We start from the raw sequence: 19499 nt of genomic DNA on the forward strand, positions 1-19499 counted from the left end.
TGATAAACATTGATTTAATGGTAGAGAATGTATATACAAATTATGGAGATTGTATATGATCATATTTCTTTCTTATGCAAGTTATGCTGCCTCAGTGGGTGCAGATCACTATAACTGAGTCAGGGGCAGAGCTGACCCAAACCTGTAGTTTGTATTAGCCTCAAACTACTTCTGGCTCACCCTAGGTTGTAGTTATGAGGGACTTACTATGGGTCTTTTTCTTTGGTGAGGCCTGATAACCTGATTTTTGACTCCTTAGGATGATGAGACTGCCAAAACCTCTTCAATGATTTTTCAAGGGCTTTTTGCATAACTTATTCTCTTGTCCTATGCAGCTTAAGAACTCGGCAAATGCTTTCACTGGAATACTACAGAGTGTCTGGCTCACTTCTCTGTACCTCCCTTCTCTCTGGAAGTTTGACAATAAATTCTGGGTACCTTTGTAATCCTAAACCCCAATTTTTGTTTCTCAAACACTAGGAGATTGCTGAAAGCTATGAAAGCATCCTTGCCCTTAGGTCTGAGCCTCATCTTCTACACCCCACCAAGAACTGGCAAGTGCTTTGAGAGAAGAAGTTGTCACTGATGATCAGCTCACCTCTCTGCAGTAGATTTCAGCTCCTCAGGTTCCAGCTGCCTCATCAGCAGCTCTCCAATACCTTCAATAAGATTTAAAAAATTTTTTTCAACAGTTTTTCAAGTCTTCTTGGCTGGAACATTGGTCTGCCACAAGCTATAACATTTTAGCAGGAAACAGAAATATCTATATTACCTTTGAAAATGATTCCTCTGGGGCCTACTGACCTAGTTTTTTATGACTTGCAATTTTGAGCTCATAATTCACTAATAGTTACTAAATGTATGTTGTGTGTTTTTTGTTTGTTTTTGGTTTTTTACTGATTCTCTCAAATGATTTCTATTAAACCTCCTAAAGCAGCATTGATTGAAATCATTTTGGGCTAAGTTCTTCCCCAAAGAGTAATTCGTTGAAAATAAATGGATTTAGACCCTACTTCATAATGTGAAAGACTTTGTGCAGCTTTGAATATAAGATGACTTCTTTTCTGAGGATAACATGGGCAAGGGACTTCCATTTAGGTAGGGCATTCATGGTAACAGCATACATAGGCCACAAGCAGAGTTGAGAAATAGGCAAACTACGTCTCCATGGTGCCTGCAACCCCATTCTTTCCTCTTCTTGGGCACCTCCTCAGTAGGCAAACAATGCCTAGTGAAGTTGACCCTGGCAGGTAGGCTGCAACCTTGCCTTTTACAGGTTTGGCCAGAGATCCTTGGTTCAGACCTGACACCTTCCCACTGTTTTTCTGATGAAACTTAACACTACCTTTACACCTCAGGGACTTGCTTTTCCTGAGTTGATCCTACAAGGTAATGGCCGAATGTGCTGTTGAGCCTAGAATCATTCTACATAATAACCCCATATTGTGCCAGGGAGGTGGAAATTGATGTCAGAGAAAGCACCTTTTTCTTGCTCTCCGGTCCTTCTGTGGTACATGTATCCCTCAGTATTTGTGGAAGATTGGCCTCAGGACCTCCCACGGATACCAAAATTCACAGACTGAAGAAGAGTCTCTGGTATAAAATGGCATGGTATTTGCATATAACTGACACACGTCCTCCCTTAAATCATCTCTAGATTATTTATAATACCTAATCCTTCACAAATTCGGTGTAAGTAATTGATATACTATATTGTTTTGGGACTAATGATAAGGAAAAAAAGTCTGTACATGTCCAGTACAGATGCAATTTTTTTCTGAATTTTTTTATTGTGGTTGGTTGAAGCTATAAGAATGGATGTGGAACCCACAGCTACAGAGGGCGGGCTGCAATTGGACTGGGCATCAGGAGACCTGAAATTTGCTTTCTTCTTCTGTCAAATGGGGCAGTCATGGCTGCCCTTCTTTTCTTGCCTTGCTTTGAAAATAAATGAAACAGTTGAATTTGAGCCACACAAACTTATTCACTCCTACTGAGTTTACAGATTTGAAAGTGTGAAAAAGCATTTTTGAACTCCCAGAAGAAATGTGGTTTATCCAAGATGTTATTTTAATGGCAGAGTTGGTCATGGTTCAGAACAGGGTGCTACCAAAAGTCAGCAGAACTGGAAAAATATAAATAAATCTTGCTTGGTGAAAAAGAAAGTCACTAGGTTAGGAACCCTCACACAGCATGATGGAGTGTCTGGTGATATTTCAGGCTATTTACCCATTATTAACCTACTGGTCACTGACTGCTGTGAATGGGTTTTTAAATCTTCTAGCCCTGAGGCCATGGTCACTTCAGTTCCAAGATGGACAGAGTAACAGACCTGCTTTTATGACAACATAGTGAGAGGAAGGTGGAGGGAACACTGCCCTAAAATCTTTAATAAGTTACCACCTTCAGCTGGGATCTGGGTTTTATATTTTTTCTCTAGTTGTTTCTATAGTCTGACTTACTAGGAAATAAATGAAGAGGATGCTGACACTGAAGAGCATTTCTCATACCCTTCCTCATTATCTCAGGGTTATTGAATAGCTTTATCATGAGGTCGCTTCCTCAAAGGTGCTTCTCTGAACAGCCTGTTTCACATATCAGTTGCATTGCCCTGCATTTGACACTGAACACACTGCACCTCTTGTCATCACTGAAATGGGATAAAATTAGTCCTTGCCTCGGCTGGCTTAAGGGTGCTCGTAAGACTTCAGTGACAGAGGAGAAATGTGCTTTGTAACATCTGAAGTCTTATTAAGGACTTTGAAGGACAGATATACCTTTTAGACCAGCTAGTATGAGAAGGTAAATTAAAGCAGCATTGGTTTAATAACTTAAACTGTTAGACTTAACAGAAATACTTTGGGGACTGTTCACAGTTTTATACCATGTGCTTCTTTTTTTTTTTGAGATGGAGTCTTGCTGTATCACCCAGGCTGGTGAGATCTCAGCTCACTGAAACCTCTGCCTCCTGAGTTCTAGCAATTCTCCTGCTTCAGCCCCCAGAGTAGCTGGGATTACAGGCGTGCGCTACCACCTCCAGCTAATTTTTGTATTTTTAGTACAGACAGGGTTTCACCATGTTGACCAGGCTGGTCTTGACCTCTCAACCTCAAGTGATCCTCCCGCCTCAGCCTCCCACAGTGCTGGGATTATAGGCGTGAGCCACCAAGCCCGGCCATATACCATGTGCTCTTTTTACCACTAGATGCTACCATTAACTTCATTTGAGAATTGATACATAACTTCATAATGACAATAATGCTGATGGAGAGTTGAAGGTTTTGCATGATCTTGAAAGCTTGGGACTAATAATACTGTCAATCTCCCATGCAGGGAGCTTTACCAACATTAGTCCTTCAGGTGACCAAAGTGGCTGTTTGGGATGTCTGCTATCTGATGGTAAATGGAAACTCGAACATCTTTCAAACTGTCTGCCTTGTTTACTCTTCTCAAGGTCTCTCTTCCTTGAATCTCTCCAACTTGTTGTTGTCATCATCATCATCATCATCATCTTCATCTAACACTTGAAGAGTGCTTACTATGTATCAGGGAGCCTTGAGTGCTTTACACATGGGGATTTATTCAATTTTCTTAACAGCCTCCTTTTAAAGATAAGGAGACTGAGGCCCAAGAAAGTTGAGGAACTGGTCCAGGCTCCTATAGCAAATTATAAGGCGGGGATTTAAACCGAGGTCATGTGGTCTCAGAGTTCCTGTCTTAACAGCTGTGCGGAGCTACCCATCTCGCATTGTTTCACGTGCCTGGCCCCTGGAAGCTTGGGCCTTAATCCTGAATGTTGAAATCTCAAAAGATCAAAAGCCCTGAAGTCTAAAATCCCTCACGTCGTATTTTTGGGATTTCAACATTCAGGATCATGGCACCTGGGATTGTGTCTTTTGGGATTGTGATCAGCACTGGGTCCCAGGAATCTTCAGAGACACTAAAAATTTCTAAAAACCTGCATCTGTTCCCTTGAAGGTTTGAAAAACAGATTCCATTCGGGGACATTTTCTCATTATCAATGACTTCTATCCTCTCAGTTTCTGTTTCTCTCTCAGAAAAAAAAAAAAAAAAATTCCTCCCCTTGCTTAGGATACCCGGAATGGACAGGGACTGTGGGAGGAAATGCAGAAACATCAGAACCGGCCGAGCTGGGGACACGCAAGGCCTCAGCACCACAGGCTTCTGGGAAAGGGGACTGCAGACCTCTCCTGAGAAAGAACAAAGGCCTGGGCAGTGAGGTCTGGGTGTCTAAGGAACTTCCACCACTGCAGTCTCATCTGCTGCAGCCAGATGGAGAGGTAGAATGCAGGAAGGCAGGAAAGCCACATCACAGAACTCACGTCAGGCTGACAGCATTTCCAGAGGTCTCTGCTGTTCCTCCCAAGAGGGCTGGCAAAAGGGAGGAGGCCACCCAGGCCTCAGCCGGTTGTGAGGGGCTGATGTGACTTGAACACCATACGGACGCCAGGGATTTACTTCCCCCCAGCCCCGATCTTGAGCAGAAAGAAGGGATAGGTGTAGGACGGAGTGGGGAAAACCCACTTTTGAGGTCTCACCTTTGTGGATCCATATTCCGCGGTGGGAAGCACGCTAGGTCCATGCCCTAAAGATAGTGGTGTGTGTGCTGCTTCAGACAGGGATTGCTTGGGACCTGCAAGGGGAAGAGGAGGTTGGCGAGTGGATCCGGTTATAGAGCATAGGGATGGTATAAGCAAAGGAAAAGATAGAAACTGACACGTACATGAATGTGTGTTTTGACACCTTGCTTGTTTTACTTAAGGATTTCTGCTTATCTTTTCTAGCGGCAGTGTCCTGGTTAAACGGATGTTCAGGCCCATGGAAGAGGAGTTTGGTCCAGTGCCTTCAAAGCAGATGAAAGAAGAAGGGACAAAGCGAGGTATCTCTCCTGCTGGGGCATGCCCTCCCAGAAGGGATGCGGGGTGTCTCTCCCAAGAAGAGTTTGCAGCCCTCTTGCCCAGGCCCCCATGGCTCTGTGCCAGCCTGGTGACTTTCTCTTCACACAGGAAGTCCACAGTCTTCTCCTTTGCTTTAAACTCTGTCCTTTCAACACCTTAAGGAAACATTTGTTATTCCTGGGTGCTAGTTCTTTCCTTTGCCTTGGGAGAACGTAATGAATAAACAGACTCATCAAGCAGCCGGGTACAAGGTTAAGAATGAAACTCTTGCTGTGTGGATGTGACAGTCACACCTCATAAGAACTAGCGATTGAGCCTCATTTGATACATGCAAACAATTCATCTCACCCAAATAAATGAGCCTCAGGTTTCTGTGGCATCACCACTTACTCATTTTCTCCCAGTCAAGGGTCTTATTCTGCTTCACCAAGAGGGTAAGAAACAAAGCTTGACTGTGTTCATGTCTTGCCCAACATGTCAATACCGTATACGATTCCATGCCCTTCCTTGGAGTAAGAGGAAAGTGTGTGGGTGCACATTTCCCCCAATATCCTGATGCAGCCAACACTGAGGAGGCTTATAGAGACCCAAGACCTACCAGTATTGGATTTTTTTCTTTTTTTGTGGGGGGAGACAGGGTCTTGCTCTGTCACCCAGGAGGTAGTGCAGTAGCACAATCACAGCTCACTGCAGCGTCGACCTGCTGGCTTTCAGCTATCCTCCCACCTCAGCCTCCTGAGCAGCTGCGACTACAGGCATGTACCACCATGTCTGGCTAATTTGTCTAATGTTTTGTAGAGATGAGGTCTCAATATGTTGCCCAGGTCTCAAACTTGTGAACTCAAGCTATCCTCCTGCCTGAGTCTACCAGCAGTACAGAATTTTTTTTTTTTTTTTGACAAAGTCTTGCTCTGTTGCCAGGCTGGGGTGCAGTGGCATGCTCTTGGCTAACTGCAACCTCCACCTCTTGGGTTCAAGCGATTCTTCTGCCTCAGTCTCCCGCGTAGCTGGGACTACAGGCACGCGCCACCACGCCCAGCTAATTTTTGTATTTTTAGTAGAGACGGGGTTTCACCATGTTGGCCAGGATGGTCTCGATCTCTTCACCTCGTGATCCGCCCGCCTTAGCCTCCCAAAGTGCTGTGCAGACTTTTAATGAGTCAGTTCTCCATGTTCAATATGCCCAACATCTGCATAGGCTTAAGTACTTTGTTATTGAGAAATTTTATTTTTTTCCTGTTTGTTGTAATGGGATTTGCACTGTGGTCAAGAGAACCCCTCTGTAGCCTGCCACAGCCACCCACAGTTGTGTGACCTTGGAGGGGTTCCTCACACTTCTGCTCCTCGGCGTCCTCATCTGTAAAAAGGAGATGGCAGGAGTGCTGTCCTCATAGAGCTGTGTGAGGACTGAGGAGTTAACACCTGGGAGACGCTTCAGGCAGGTACCTCCCACATAGGCAGCACTCTGTGTTCACTGTTGTAACTGTTAGTTTTTATTATTAGTAACTAGTTAAGTGATATTATCATAACTGTGGATAAGTAATTAGTGCTTCACTATTGGATGGAAACAGCATAAATGCATAAATGCTACATTAGAAACATTTAAACCTTTACAAAAATTTCTTTAAAAAAAATTTATTTTTTTGAGACAGAGTCTCATTGTCACCGAGGCTGGAGGGCAGTGGTGTGATTTCAGCTCATTGCAGCCTCCGCCTGCCACTCTCAGGTGATCATCCCACCTCAGCCTCCTGAGTAACTGGGACCGCAGCCACATGACACCATGCCTGGCTAATTTTTTGGTAGAGATAAGGTTTCACCATGTTGGCCAGGCTGGTCTTGAACTCCTGAGCTCAAGTGATCTGCCCGCCTCGGCCTTCCAAAGTGCTGGGATTACAGGTGTTAGCCACCATGCCCAGCCAAACCTTTAAAAAAATTTCTGATTTCACAGACTCACCATCAAATATTCCAGGACATTTGAACTTCACTCTTGGATGCGTTTTCTATAGAGTCAGGGCAGTAACATGGACATTAGGAATCACAGAATCACACAGGTGAAGTTAATTATGGCTAGCCTTCATACAGAGTGCTTGGAGGGTAATCCAAAGACTGTTTTTCAGATTATTTTGAGATTGTGAAACCAGCACAAAAATTGCCAGTAGAAATTGTATTGGGCTGTGGCCTTTGAAACATCTGAATCATAGACACATGAGGGCGCTGTAGCCTTCCAGCAATAAAGGGCACTTTCCCCAGGAGTGACTTTTCTCTGGAAAAGGTCAGTGGGGTTCCTGGGCCCCTTGCTTGGAGCATCCACTGAGCTGGTCTTTGACAAGCAGGGGAATGAGGCTCAATGACTTTGCCTGTTGTTTATTTATTAGAAGTTCTCCAAGAGAGAGAATGGGCATAATTATTACCAACGCCGTGATTATTGGTTTTTGCCTTTGTGGCCATTTGTCAAGGTGACTAGGTGGGAGTCCCTTGGGGGCTGCCCGTGTGGCCGCCTGCCTTTGGCTGCACAATGTCTGGGACGCATGATAGTTGTTCTTGCGACTATCAGCCTAGTGATTATTTCAATCGCTCTGCCACAGACACAGAGTAATGAAAGCTGGCTCCCTGGGAAAGCTGTGGGGGTGTACTGTGAGCCCAGTACACCTCGGGAGTTGCTGTCAACAGGCCCAGCAGGGGAATGGTGGAGCTGCCCTGCCTGGTGCCTCTCGGAGGCCCATCAACACGGCACAATGCTCCCTTTAACACTTTCCAGCCACACCTGAAGCAAGAAGAGCAGCCATATCATTTCAAAGACCACAATTTCAAAAGAAGAGATTTGTAAATCCAGTGGAAGCAGTGCTCATAATAGAATATGGTTTGGGGGACCAGGCTTGGTAGCTCATGCCTGTAATCCCAGCACTTTGGGAGGCTGAGACGGGTGGATCACTTGAGGCCAGGAGTTAGAGACCAGCCTGGCCAACGTGGTAACACCACCTCTCTACTAAAAATACAAAAACTGAGTCAGGTATGGTGGCACACACCTATAATCCCAGCTACTCAGGAGGCTGAGGCATGAGAATCACTTGAACCTGGAAGGCAGAAGTTGCTGTGAGCCGAGATCATGCCACTGCACCCCAGCCCGGGTGACAGCAAGACTCCGCCTCAAAGAAAAAGAATATACTTTGGGGGTCAGCCTGCTGGAAATTACTTTTTTTCTTTTTTCCTGTTGGGGGCTGCAGAGAGAATTATAGACTGTTTATCTGCAGCAGCAACCAATGGCTTTTTCCCTTGACTTTAATTTTCCTTATCTGGATGTAACTAAGGTCCTGTATTCTAATTATTTTTCCTTGTGCTGCTAACATTGCATCCTCTTATAATAGCCACTAGGTCATTCGATTATTTTAGCTGAAATGAAGGCTATAAAATATTCCTTCCAAAGAACTAAATTTGGAAATCTTTGGAGACACATTCTATCTATTTAATTGGTGTTTTACTTTTATATTTGGTAAAGACAAGAGACTTGGCAATACTTGTTTATTATTTTCTTTTTCTTTTTTTTTTCTTTTCTTCATATACTAACTGAACATCCACTGGCTGCAGAAAGGAAATGCAGGCAGAAGCCGCATGCACCCGTGTAGACTTGGCCCTTGTGAAGCAACCAGCTTTAATGGAGTCCCCCCAGGATTGGGAGGAGGGGGAGGAGGTGGGAGTTTGGATGAGAGCTAATTTCATTTTCTAGCTTCAACTTTGTTCTTCTGGTTGATGGCTCTGTTGGTATCTGAGTGTCACTGGTACCCAGAATTGGCAGGGTTTTTTGACCTCTGCATTTTTCCTGGATGGCCGTGGGGCTTCAGCCTTAACCCTCTTCCTTCCCTCTGAAGTAAGAATCAGAGGCCACATCCCTGGGAGGAGGGAGACCACTCAGTGGGGATGAGGGTGGCCTCTGAATGACACTTCCAAGTTTATTCTGGGAGCTGAGCTGCAACACAACTGCTGTAAGGATGGGGACAGGCAGAAAGGGCAAGGCTGGCAGAAGGAACATTAGCCAGCAGTTGTCACATCTGTGGGACCCTGGGGGAGTGTCTCAGCCTCTCTCTGCCTCAGTATGCACATCTTTAAAGATAGCCGAGACCTCCCTACTATCTCATACTCTCTACATTCTCAAATTCAGAATATTATTTTCAGAGAAATAAATAGAAAAGCTGTACTCCACTTCACTGAGGGCAGTAGAACCATGACGACTGCTTCCCCCACTGCAGGCCCTGGGCTAAGCGTGCCACATGGCTTTTATTTCATTTAACACTCACAGTAGCCCTGCGAGGCAGATATTATTATCCCTGTTTCACAGAGAAGACCAAGGCTTGGAGAGTTTAAATGACCAGGGCCCACAGCAGGGGTTGCGCTCTGGGGTCAAACCCAGCCCCGTGGGACTCCACATCCTATTCCTCTTCCTCCCCTTGCTCGGACAGTGTCCCGTCTCCCTCCCAGGCCTGTGCACATGCTGGTTATCTGCCTGGAGTTTGCTCTCCCTCTTCTCCCTTTCTCCCCACTGCCCCCACCTAGTCACTTGCCTGCATTGATGCACACGCAATTCACAGGCTGGATCTCTCCTTCAAGGGAACCTTAAAGGAGCTTCCCCCAACCCTTCCAGGTCATGGCCAGGCCCCTATAAGGACTGTTTCCTGTCATTTTCCTCCATAACCCTGTGTCTAGTTGTCTGCGTATTTGAGGAACACCTGCTTCTCTCAATGGACTGCAATCTCCTTAAGGACAGGAGCTATGATTTAACTAACACTGCTACAACCCCAACTCCTAGCACACACAATCTATGGGCCCAGGTGGGCATTCAGTAATATTTGTCAAAGGAACAAATAACAGAGGAAAGAGGTTGCAGAAAGACACGTCATGTACCCCTCTGGAGAAATTCCAATGGGAACATTTGTGTCAAAGCATCTTATGGCCAGGTTGTCGGTTTATCTCATTGAATCACTCCTTAACAGTCCCCAGCCACAGGTTGTTTATGGAGATGTCTCAGTCACCCTTGTTGAATGTTATCTGGACCAGGGGTCTGAGGCTTCGCAGGAGGTGCCAGACTCCAACACCTGTGTGATAGGTAACAGTTCCCTGGAGTAGCTGTGAAATTGTGCAGCCCCTCGGTCACGTGGCTCTCTTGCCCTTCTCTTCCAGTGCTCTTGTACGTGAGGAAGGAGACTGACGATGTGTTCGATGCGTTGATGTTGAAGTCTCCCACAGTGAAGGGCCTGATGGAAGCGGTAAGCCATACGCTCCTTTCAGCCTCCAGGAAACCTGCTGTGTTCCCTCTCCTCTGGAATCCATGTACTAATGTGCAGCCACTGAGATGGCTTCAGAATGAGCTTTATACAGAACAAGAAAAACCTGAGATTTGTGGAGGCATTGATCTCACTACTGTCAAGGCTTATTAGCATCTTGAGGAGAAGGAAACGGAAAAACTGCCAATTCCCTGTCAGTTTAAGGCTAATCACAGTTAGATGCTGTGGAGGAAGGTGAAACTGAGTTCTCACTTGTCTCTTGGTATGAAACCAAATTAGATATGATTAACTCCCAAATATATACAAAACAAAAATAATTAACAAGTGTCTCGCTGGCCGTGATGGTGTAGTCCAAAATAAAAATATGATCTCTTGGTTAAGAAAAAAAAATGAGCCGGGCGCGGTGGCTCACGCCTGTAATCCCAGCACTTTGGAAGGCGGAGGCGGGCGGATAATGAGGTCAGGAGATCGAGACCACGGTGAAACCCCGTCTCTATTAAAAAAACAAAAAAATTAGCGGGGCGAGGTGGCGGGTGCCTGTAGTCCAGCTACTCAGGAGGCTGAGGCAGGAGAATGGCGTGAACCCGGGAGGCGGAGCTTGCAGTGAGCCGAGATCGCGCCACTGTACTGCAGTTTGGGCAACAGAGCGAGATTCTGTCTCAAAAAAAAAAAAAGAAAGAAAGAAAAGAAAAGAAAAGAAAAAAAAATGATGCAGAAATATAGTGATTTGCAGTAAGACTTTTCCTTCCTACCACGGTCTTATCTAGTATTACCCAACTTGGGCTCACAAGAAGTTATTTTACATTTTGTTTATATGTTATTCACCTGAATATAACCTCAATAGAACTCTACTTTGAATACACTCTCTAACTGCCTCCACTCCCACCCCCACCCCCACACCCCACCATTGCCCCATACAACTATATTGTAGAAGATTTGTTTTTTTGTTGTGATAGAGCCAGGAACACAGTTCAACATTATTGGTTGGTTCGGAAAACTGCTACATTGGAGAATCTTGGCTTATGAAGCCAAATGTTAAACTATATGGGATAGTTCCTAGAAGTGGAATCACAGCATTTCTTTCATTTGGGATACTCTTTTTTGAGCTTTCTTTGTGTTATAGTATAAATCAGGACTTCACACTTTTTATGATTAAATAATATTCCGTTGTGTAAATATACCACATTTTGTATTTCCATTTATCAGTTGATGAACATTGGAATTTTTCTACCTTTTGGCTATTGTGAATACTGCTACTATGAGCATTCATGGACAAGTTTGGTTTGAATACTTGTTTCCAATTCTTTTGGGTATGTTCCAAGGCATGGAATTGCTCAGCCAGATTCAAAAAGCCACATGTGGTATGATTCAATTTATAGAACATGTTCAGAATAAGCAAATCCGTAGAGACAAAAGGCAGGTTAGTGGTTGCCAGAGGATGGGGGTAGGAGGTGGAGCATCTGCTTAATGGGTTTTCTTTGGGAGGGATGAAAATGTTGTGGAATTAGATAGAGGTGATGATTGTACAATATTGTGAATCTACTAAACAGCACTGAATAATACGCTTTAAAATGGTTAAAATGGTGAATTGTGATATCTATTTATCTGTCTATCTAGTATTCATTGTTCACCAGAAAGTTTTTAAAACTGTGTAGGAATGTTATCGATGTCATCGCGCTGCCCTCCGTGATCTGTTGTTAACAAGTCCCGAAGCAATTCCAAGCAGAACACTAAGGACCTCCGTCTAAGAAACACACTGATGGAGGGTTAGGTCATCTTTTTTGTTACACAGGATTTTTTCATAGGATGGAGTTTGTTGTTACTGGATCTACTTCACATTAAGGAAAAACAAAAACAGAAATCAATGCCACAAAGATATGATCTGTATCTCTTCAAATAAACCAAGATTTTTAAAATGAGTCTAAGATCGCTAGAGGATAGACTAAGCTGGAAGCTCACAAAATATTCAGACCTCTCTGGACAACTTTGGATAATTTCATACTCCAGTCTAGCCTTTAAGACCATATTACCAAAACTGACTTAACTGGGACCGTGGTATTTGAAAACCACAGAAGCGGTCGCTTAAATGCATATTCTCTGACTTCAACTCTAGAGATTCTGATACTTCTGAATTGCAGGTAGATCAGGGAAGGGAGGAAGTGGGGATCAGGAACCTTTACTTTTAACGAGCTCCTGAGGATATTCTGAGATGAGCTAGGTGCGAGAACCTCTGATGTAGACCATTTCTTCCTTTTTCCTTGGTGTCTTTTCTTTGCTTTCCATGGCATCTGACCAGTTGTATAAGTGTTCTGTAGATGGAGTTGGACTGGATCACAGTGGAACTCAATGTCACCTTCACTCCCATCTAAACAGTAGTTCAGCAACCTCTGCCTACCCTGCCCGCCACAGCAGCATCTGGCTGTTGATCCCTTTTAGTGGGAGCTCATTACACCTGCCTCACTTTGGTTAGCTGAAGGTACAGGGTGAGGGGTGGGGATGTATCCTTTGAACCTGTAAGCCACAGAAAAGTCAGGTTCCCTAGGCTGGCTCTGGTCAGATTTCTTAGGGCAATTCTTATTTCATCTCCCCTTTATGTCTAAAAAGAAAAGGTTTCACTGAAGCACCAACACAAGCTATCTCCTTGCTTCCTAAGTTATGCAAATGGGAAAGCTGTGCAAGAGAAGTTCCTCCAGGATCCTCGGGTGATGCAGTCTGGAATGACAAAGCAACTTGGGGGCAGCCATGAAGGACAGCAGGCTCTGTGTAAGCGAGGCCGTAAGCATGCTGTGAAATGAGGTGGTAGAATTTTCAAGAACAGTGGCTCCCGCTCACTGTAGTTTTACCCTAAGTTTATTTGGGACCTGGGTGGGGTAAGACAGGGTTTCCTTTCAGGGTGTGGGTTCTCTTTAGACCAGGACCTTACTAGTGCATGACACTTTACCATAGTGACACTTACCAGTGCACACTCGTATATTGGTAATATGCATGTGTATAATATAAATATATGCAATATGACATTGTATATCTATATTGATATATACAAATGCATATTGGTAGCGTGTGTGTGTGTGTAAAATAAAACAAACACGTGTACTATACAGACAGTATAGCTTAGGGGTCAGCATATGGGCTTGGCCTCAGAAAACCTGTGTTCAATTTCTGACTGTGCCTCTTGCTAGCTGGACAAGTTTCTTAACCTCTTCTTCATTGTTAAAATGGAAATGATAGTACTACCTCCCTCGTGGGATTGTTGTGAGGATTAAATGAGACAACAGAGATCTGAAACTCTGCCTGGCCCCTGGTATATACCAAGTCCACAGTTAAATTAGCCTTTGTTACTGAATCATTGTTTGGGTAGAAATCCTCAGATTTTGGATTTCTCAAGTACTCCTTTCCTACAGTCCAAAAGGCAGAATGTTATTTTTACTCATGATTCCATTATGTAATATACCACAAATTTGAAATTTCAGAGGAGGCACGGGGCTGTGGAAATGGTGCAGGTATCTGCATCTGAAACTCCGAAGTCATGTGGGGAGGTCCTCTCTCCTGAGCCCAGAGGCACAAAGCTGCTCCCAAGAAAGATCTTTACGCCCCACAGTCCAAAGCCCCACGTTAAACAAAGTCTCAAGACAAGAAGGCAACGTGACCCTGGCCTCCATGTTTTGTTTTGACTTTTAATTTCAAAATAATATCATTGTGAGGGGGCTTAAAGTTTTTAACAGCGGAAAGTTATATAGACAGAAATAATGCTCAGTGAGTAGAAAAGGAAAAAACCTTAACTTTTAAGAAAACGTGATTGATCAAGAGATTTTATGCTTGACCTGAGGCCATCACTTTGAACTCTGTCACTGGTTGAAAATGGCTTCCCATAAACACAAACATAGTTCCCTACTCATTACTGTGAGGAACTCAAGACCAGCTTGGCCAACGTGGTGAAACCCCGTCTCTACCAAAAAAATTAGCTGAGTGTGTTGGCATGTGCTGTAGTCCCAGCTACTTAAGAGGCTGAGGCAAGAGAATCACTTGAACATGGGAGGCAGAGTTTGCAGTGAGCTGAGATTGTGCCACCACACTCCAGACTGGGTGACAGAGTGACTCTGTCTCAAAAAAAAACAAAAACAAAAACAAAAACAAAGATGCCATCCCAGAACCCCACCCATGATCTTCAGAATCAGATTCTATAGGGGTAGGCCCAGGAATTAGCACTGGTAACAAGCTTCCTGGTTGAATTGAAGCACATTAATGTGAGAGCCACTAGCTGGTGTGTACCTTGGCTGGGAACTGGTATTAGAGTCTGATTCTGCCCTAAGGTCCTACATGCAGTATTCACTTAGGATGGTAATAAGTCACCTTATGACACTCTTTTGGTTGCACATGCTGCAAAGGTAGTTTTAAACCAAGACATGGCCCTACAGACTATTATTTCATAACCCCATCCCAGCGGATTTTAGGAATTGGCCTGGGTCTAGGCTATCACCTTCATCAAGGGCTTGGGAAGACCAAGTGCTTTCTGTCGAGAAAGGAACTCATAGTCTTCCAGGGCCAGCAGAATTCACAACTCCAAATGTAAAAGTATGCCTTGTGTGAGTCTTGCAATTGTTTTGGAAATAGAAACACCTGCTTCATATCAATATTCACATTGTTTTGCTCTCTTCCTGAACTAATTATTGAAAGGTTGATTGTGCCTCAACTTCCTTATCTATAAAATGAAGTCATCAACAGCATTCAATGAGTTTAACACACATATTCAGTAGATATTAACTGAGTAGATGATGGCAATGATGTTGATGATGCAGCTATTTCCACATTAGGGATATTTGAATTGCTTTCCATTGGAGAACCTGCTCTTATTGCTCCTGTTGAACACCCAACTCCCTATCCTCAGCCAGGCATTATTTAAGTGTAGAAGAAAGTCTGAACTGGAGAATAAAGAGCCAAAAAAATTTTTTTTTGGCAATTGGTGGTGAAATGTGGATTTGTCATCTTGATAGAATAGTGTTGCCACCTTCCTTCCAAGGAACTTAGGGTTGAGTCAGAAGGTGTCACATCAGGCAGATTTGTTGAACAGTTTGGCGATGGTGATAGTGTTCCTACAGCCTACACGGGTTTCCTGGAGTCTGTAATTTAAGCCACTTGATAGGATGGAGTTCTGTTATTTAAGAAATCAGGCTGTTCTTACACTCAGCAGACATTATGTTCTTCCTTGAGATAATATTTTTGAGTTTGCCTTCATTAAACAAGTCTCCAGGCCGGGCGTGGTGGCTCACACCTGTAATCCCAACACTTTGGGAGGCTGAGGCAGGCGGATCACCTGAGGTCAGGAGTTTGAGACCAGCCTGGACAATATGGAGAAACCCCGTTTCTACTAAAAATACAAAATTATCCAGGTGTGGTTTTGCATGCCTGTAATGCCAGCGACTAGGGAGGCTGAGGCAGGAGAATCACTTGAACCTGGGAGGCAGAGGTTGCGGTAAGCCGAGATCGCGCCACTGTACTCCAACCTGGGCAACAAGAGCGAAACTCCATCTAAAAAAAGAAAAAGAAAAAGAAGTCTCCATGTAAGAGTGAGGTCAGGACACTGCCATTAAGTGCAAGTGCAGCAGCATGAGAGGAGATGGTAGACTGGGGAACTTGACTGACTCGATTCAAATCATGACTGTGTAGTCTTGAGTATGTCCATTTTTGAATATTTGGTTTCCTTCCTTGCAACATGTGAAAAACGCCTACCATGTTTTGTTTTGTTTGTACTACCCTTGACCTCTTACTGTTTTGGAAAGAACTCTTGACCACAACAAAGAGGAATGTAATTATGGTTTAATCTATGCCAAGTTGAGTCACTTTTCTGTATTATTCTTCTTATTCAGTAGTCCTAAACCCCCAGACCCTCATTTCACCTGCCAGAAAATCCTTATCTATACAGATCTATACACCCAGATAGAACAAGAAAAAAAGTTATCTATCAGCCAGATGTTACTAAATATTCCCATACTTGGTATCATTTGGAGAATATAGACTATTTTTCTTTTCATTTGCATGTTTAGTATTACATCAATCAAGCCATCCACATAATTTTGATGATTCAATTTGGCTTCTTTATTGTTATAATTAGGTTTTAAACTGCTTTTTAAAGACAAAGAATTTGGTGGTGGTGATGGTGGTAGTGAGATGAGTTTCCAATTCTTTTTTTTCTGCATTTCTAGTGATTTTTACCTAGTAATCTTACAAATAAAGCATCTCTGGCCACTACCTTCTGGCTAATCCCCAAGGCCAGCAGGGCCACTCATACCTCAGGGCCTTTGCACTTGCTGTTCCTTCTGCCAGAAATGCCCTTCCTCCATAGGGACAAGGCTCACTTCCTCCAGGCCGCTGCTCACATGTTGCTTTATCAGATGGGCCTTTCCAGCCCACCTATGTAAATAGCATCTTCATCACTCTCTGTCATTCATAACACTTATCACCACTTGACATAGTTATATTTGTTCCATGTTTATCGTTTCTCTCTTCCCCAGTTGAATGTCAAGTTCATGAGATCAGGGGCTGTGTTTCTTTTCTGTGGTGTATTCCCAGAGCCTTCAGCATAAGTTGACTGAATTGGGTATCTGCTGTATGTGTACCCCTAGACTGAGTGCTGTGGGTGGCATGATATTCACATCCCCTGCTTCATTGGATTCTTACAATATCCCCATGAACATGGCAGGTAAATAGCATCATCACTACCTTACAGATGTAGAAACTGAGGTCCAGAAGGGGTGGTTTCCAAAGTGCTGATAGCTCCACAAATTGATAGAGCCAACTTAAGTCCTCAAGCAATTTTAAGCCCAATTAGGGAGACATTTACAACTGGAAAGTTATCACAAGAAGGATAAACATTCCCAATCACAGCTCACCACATCTAAAGGAAAAGAGATTAGGCAATACTAGGCCATTAGGCAAGAAGTAGTCTGTGTGTTGTTGATCCCATGCAGTCAGAGAGCTGAGCTGGTCAAGTTACTCAACCTTTCTACACTCCAGTGTCATCACTTCTGAAATGAGAATAATAATGAGATAATATTATGAGGATAATAAAATGGGATATAGGATTGATGTGAGGATAAATGAGTGTGTATACATGGTACTTAGAGTAACACACAGAAATTATAAATGAGTATATACCATGTGTGTGTGTCCATGTGTCTGCGTGTGTGTCTGTTAGTGTATTTTATGTGTCTAACACACACACACACACACACATATATATATATACACACATACAGACAATGACTGTGAGTACTATGAGGTGGAGAGACAGACTGTGTTTCCCCTAAGGCAAAGAGGCTAGAGAAAGGGATAGGGATGTTCTCTCTGGTGAAGCTAGCTGATGTCTACAAAGAAAAAGGTTGCTCATGGCCTTAGTAGCACCCACTTTTTGTCCAACTGTGTCATTCATGGATGGAGGTGATTCATGAATCCTACCTGGTTCTCCTGACAGGTCAAACACAGACACCTAGGAAGCATTTACAAGCAAGAGTTCACTGCTTTTTTGATGTATATCTTAAGCGCCCCCAATGAATGAACAGCGTATCACTCCACATAAAAACAATTAAAAGTAACTGACTTCCAGAGCAGGCAGTTCTGTTGTATGCCTCTAGAGAAGGCTGACTGAATCCTATATTGGTCCATCACTTCTGCCTATCACATACATGAGGTTTCTGGGCAAAGAACTTTCCACAAAATAAAAGTCTAAAAATTCTAGATCATCAGGCAACCAATAACACATTGATGAGACATCTCCAAGATCTAGAATCTTCCTGGGTGTCAAGGAAGTCTTTGGGGTTTTTACAAATATTGATAATGCACTTTTTATAAAGTGTACTTTTAATAAAAATGCATGCTCAGTTGAGACAACTTGAAAAACACAAAGAAAAAAACCCAAGCACTCCGAATCACCCTGTTCCAACAGAACGATCATGTGCCACACGTTTTCATTCATAGAAGGATTGTTGTGTGGGTGATGTCATCCAGCCCCTGGGCAGAAGGAATTTTCTGCCACCCCTGACAGATGGCCAGCTTCCTCTGCATGATGATATCCTGCCTGGTCTCACTTTCCAGGGTTCTGAATTTGGCAAAGCGCATCTCCCTGATGTGCATGGAGGCAGGGAACACTGTCCCAGGGTGGCACATTTGTAAGCTGCCTTTGATGCGGAGAGTTGCACTGAGAGCAGGACTTTGCCCTCCTGGAGGCAGAGGTTTCACCTTTGCCAGTTGCTTCTTTGTACAGGATGGGGTCTGTGAGTCTTGTCTCCAAACCATCTCAACATATGCCCATCTTCTCCAGCAGTTCAGAATCTAAAGCCATCTGCCAGGTTGTTCCCTTTCAAATTCTGTCTCTGCCACTTACTAGCTGAGGGATCCTGGGTGAGTTACTGACTGACAGGAAGCCTCAGTTCTCTAATCTGAGAAACAGAGCTTATAAAAGCACTAATTCCATTCTCATGATGTGAGGACTAAGCAAGTGAATACATGCAAAGCTCCACAAGCCTGTGTGCTGGGGACCCAGGGACTCAATAAATGCTAGCTATGGCTGGTGCCACTGCTACCCTAGATTTTATGCCCCTTACCCAGTTCTGACTTGCATCAGTTGATTTGTGAGCTGAGGTGTTCCCTTTCATGCTTCGGGGAGCTGGGAATCAAACCCCCAAAAAGACAAAACCCAAGCATCAGATTCAGTTTTCTTTCAGAACAGGGGGAACTAACAGATATAAGCTGGTTGATGTTGCGTGGGAAAAAGTTCCTATTTTATTTTTCCATTTTATTTTAAAAAGAAGTTCCAAGTAACACTAACCAAAGTTCAAAGAAGCCAACTCTTGAAGGGCAAGGAAGTCAGAATGGTAGTTAGGTACAGATAACATAGTCTATAGGACTTCCAAGTACGCAACAAGCTCTTATATACAGAAAAATGTTTATTGGGGTGCTTACTTTTTTGTGCCATGGATACCTTTGGCAGTCTGGTGAAATATACGGACCCTTTTCAGAATAATGTTTTAGATGTATAAAATAAAATACATAGGATGATAAAGGAAACTAGTTATATTGATATTTAGTCATCAAAATAATTTTAAAAAGCATGCTTATGATATAGAAATACATGTGCTCCTTATTCATGCATTAAATATGATCCATGGGTGAGACTAATAACTACTATAATTTCAAAGTGATGAATGAATGTAATCAGTATTTTGGAACATCTGCAGGATTCTAATATGACATGAAATATCTGTGATTTCCCTTGTTAAAAAAGACACAGGTACTGCCAATGTTACTTTAT

The 19499-nt window shown here is 43.5% G+C and overlaps 1 protein-coding gene across 10 annotated transcripts in view; it reads left to right on the top strand.

The window, feature by feature from the left end:
- GRHL2 (grainyhead like transcription factor 2) overlaps nt 1-19499 on the top strand; it is a 184709-nt gene that overhangs the window by 154322 nt on the left and 10888 nt on the right. For 8 of the 10 annotated variants that reach the window (XM_065519483.2, XM_073999234.1, XM_065519484.2 and 5 more), the window contains 2 exons: nt 4806-4900; nt 10092-10177. In XM_065519483.2, coding sequence (XP_065375555.1) covers nt 4806-4900; nt 10092-10177 — 181 coding nt within the window. Of the gene's footprint in view, nt 1-480; nt 938-4805; nt 4901-10091; nt 10178-19499 lie in introns of those variants that run through there. The other 2 variants (XM_045399190.3, XM_073999235.1) reach the window with 1 other exon arrangement.

This window comes from Macaca fascicularis, chromosome 8, assembly GCF_037993035.2.
Source record: "Macaca fascicularis isolate 582-1 chromosome 8, T2T-MFA8v1.1".
NCBI classification, from domain to species: domain Eukaryota; kingdom Metazoa; phylum Chordata; class Mammalia; order Primates; family Cercopithecidae; genus Macaca; species Macaca fascicularis.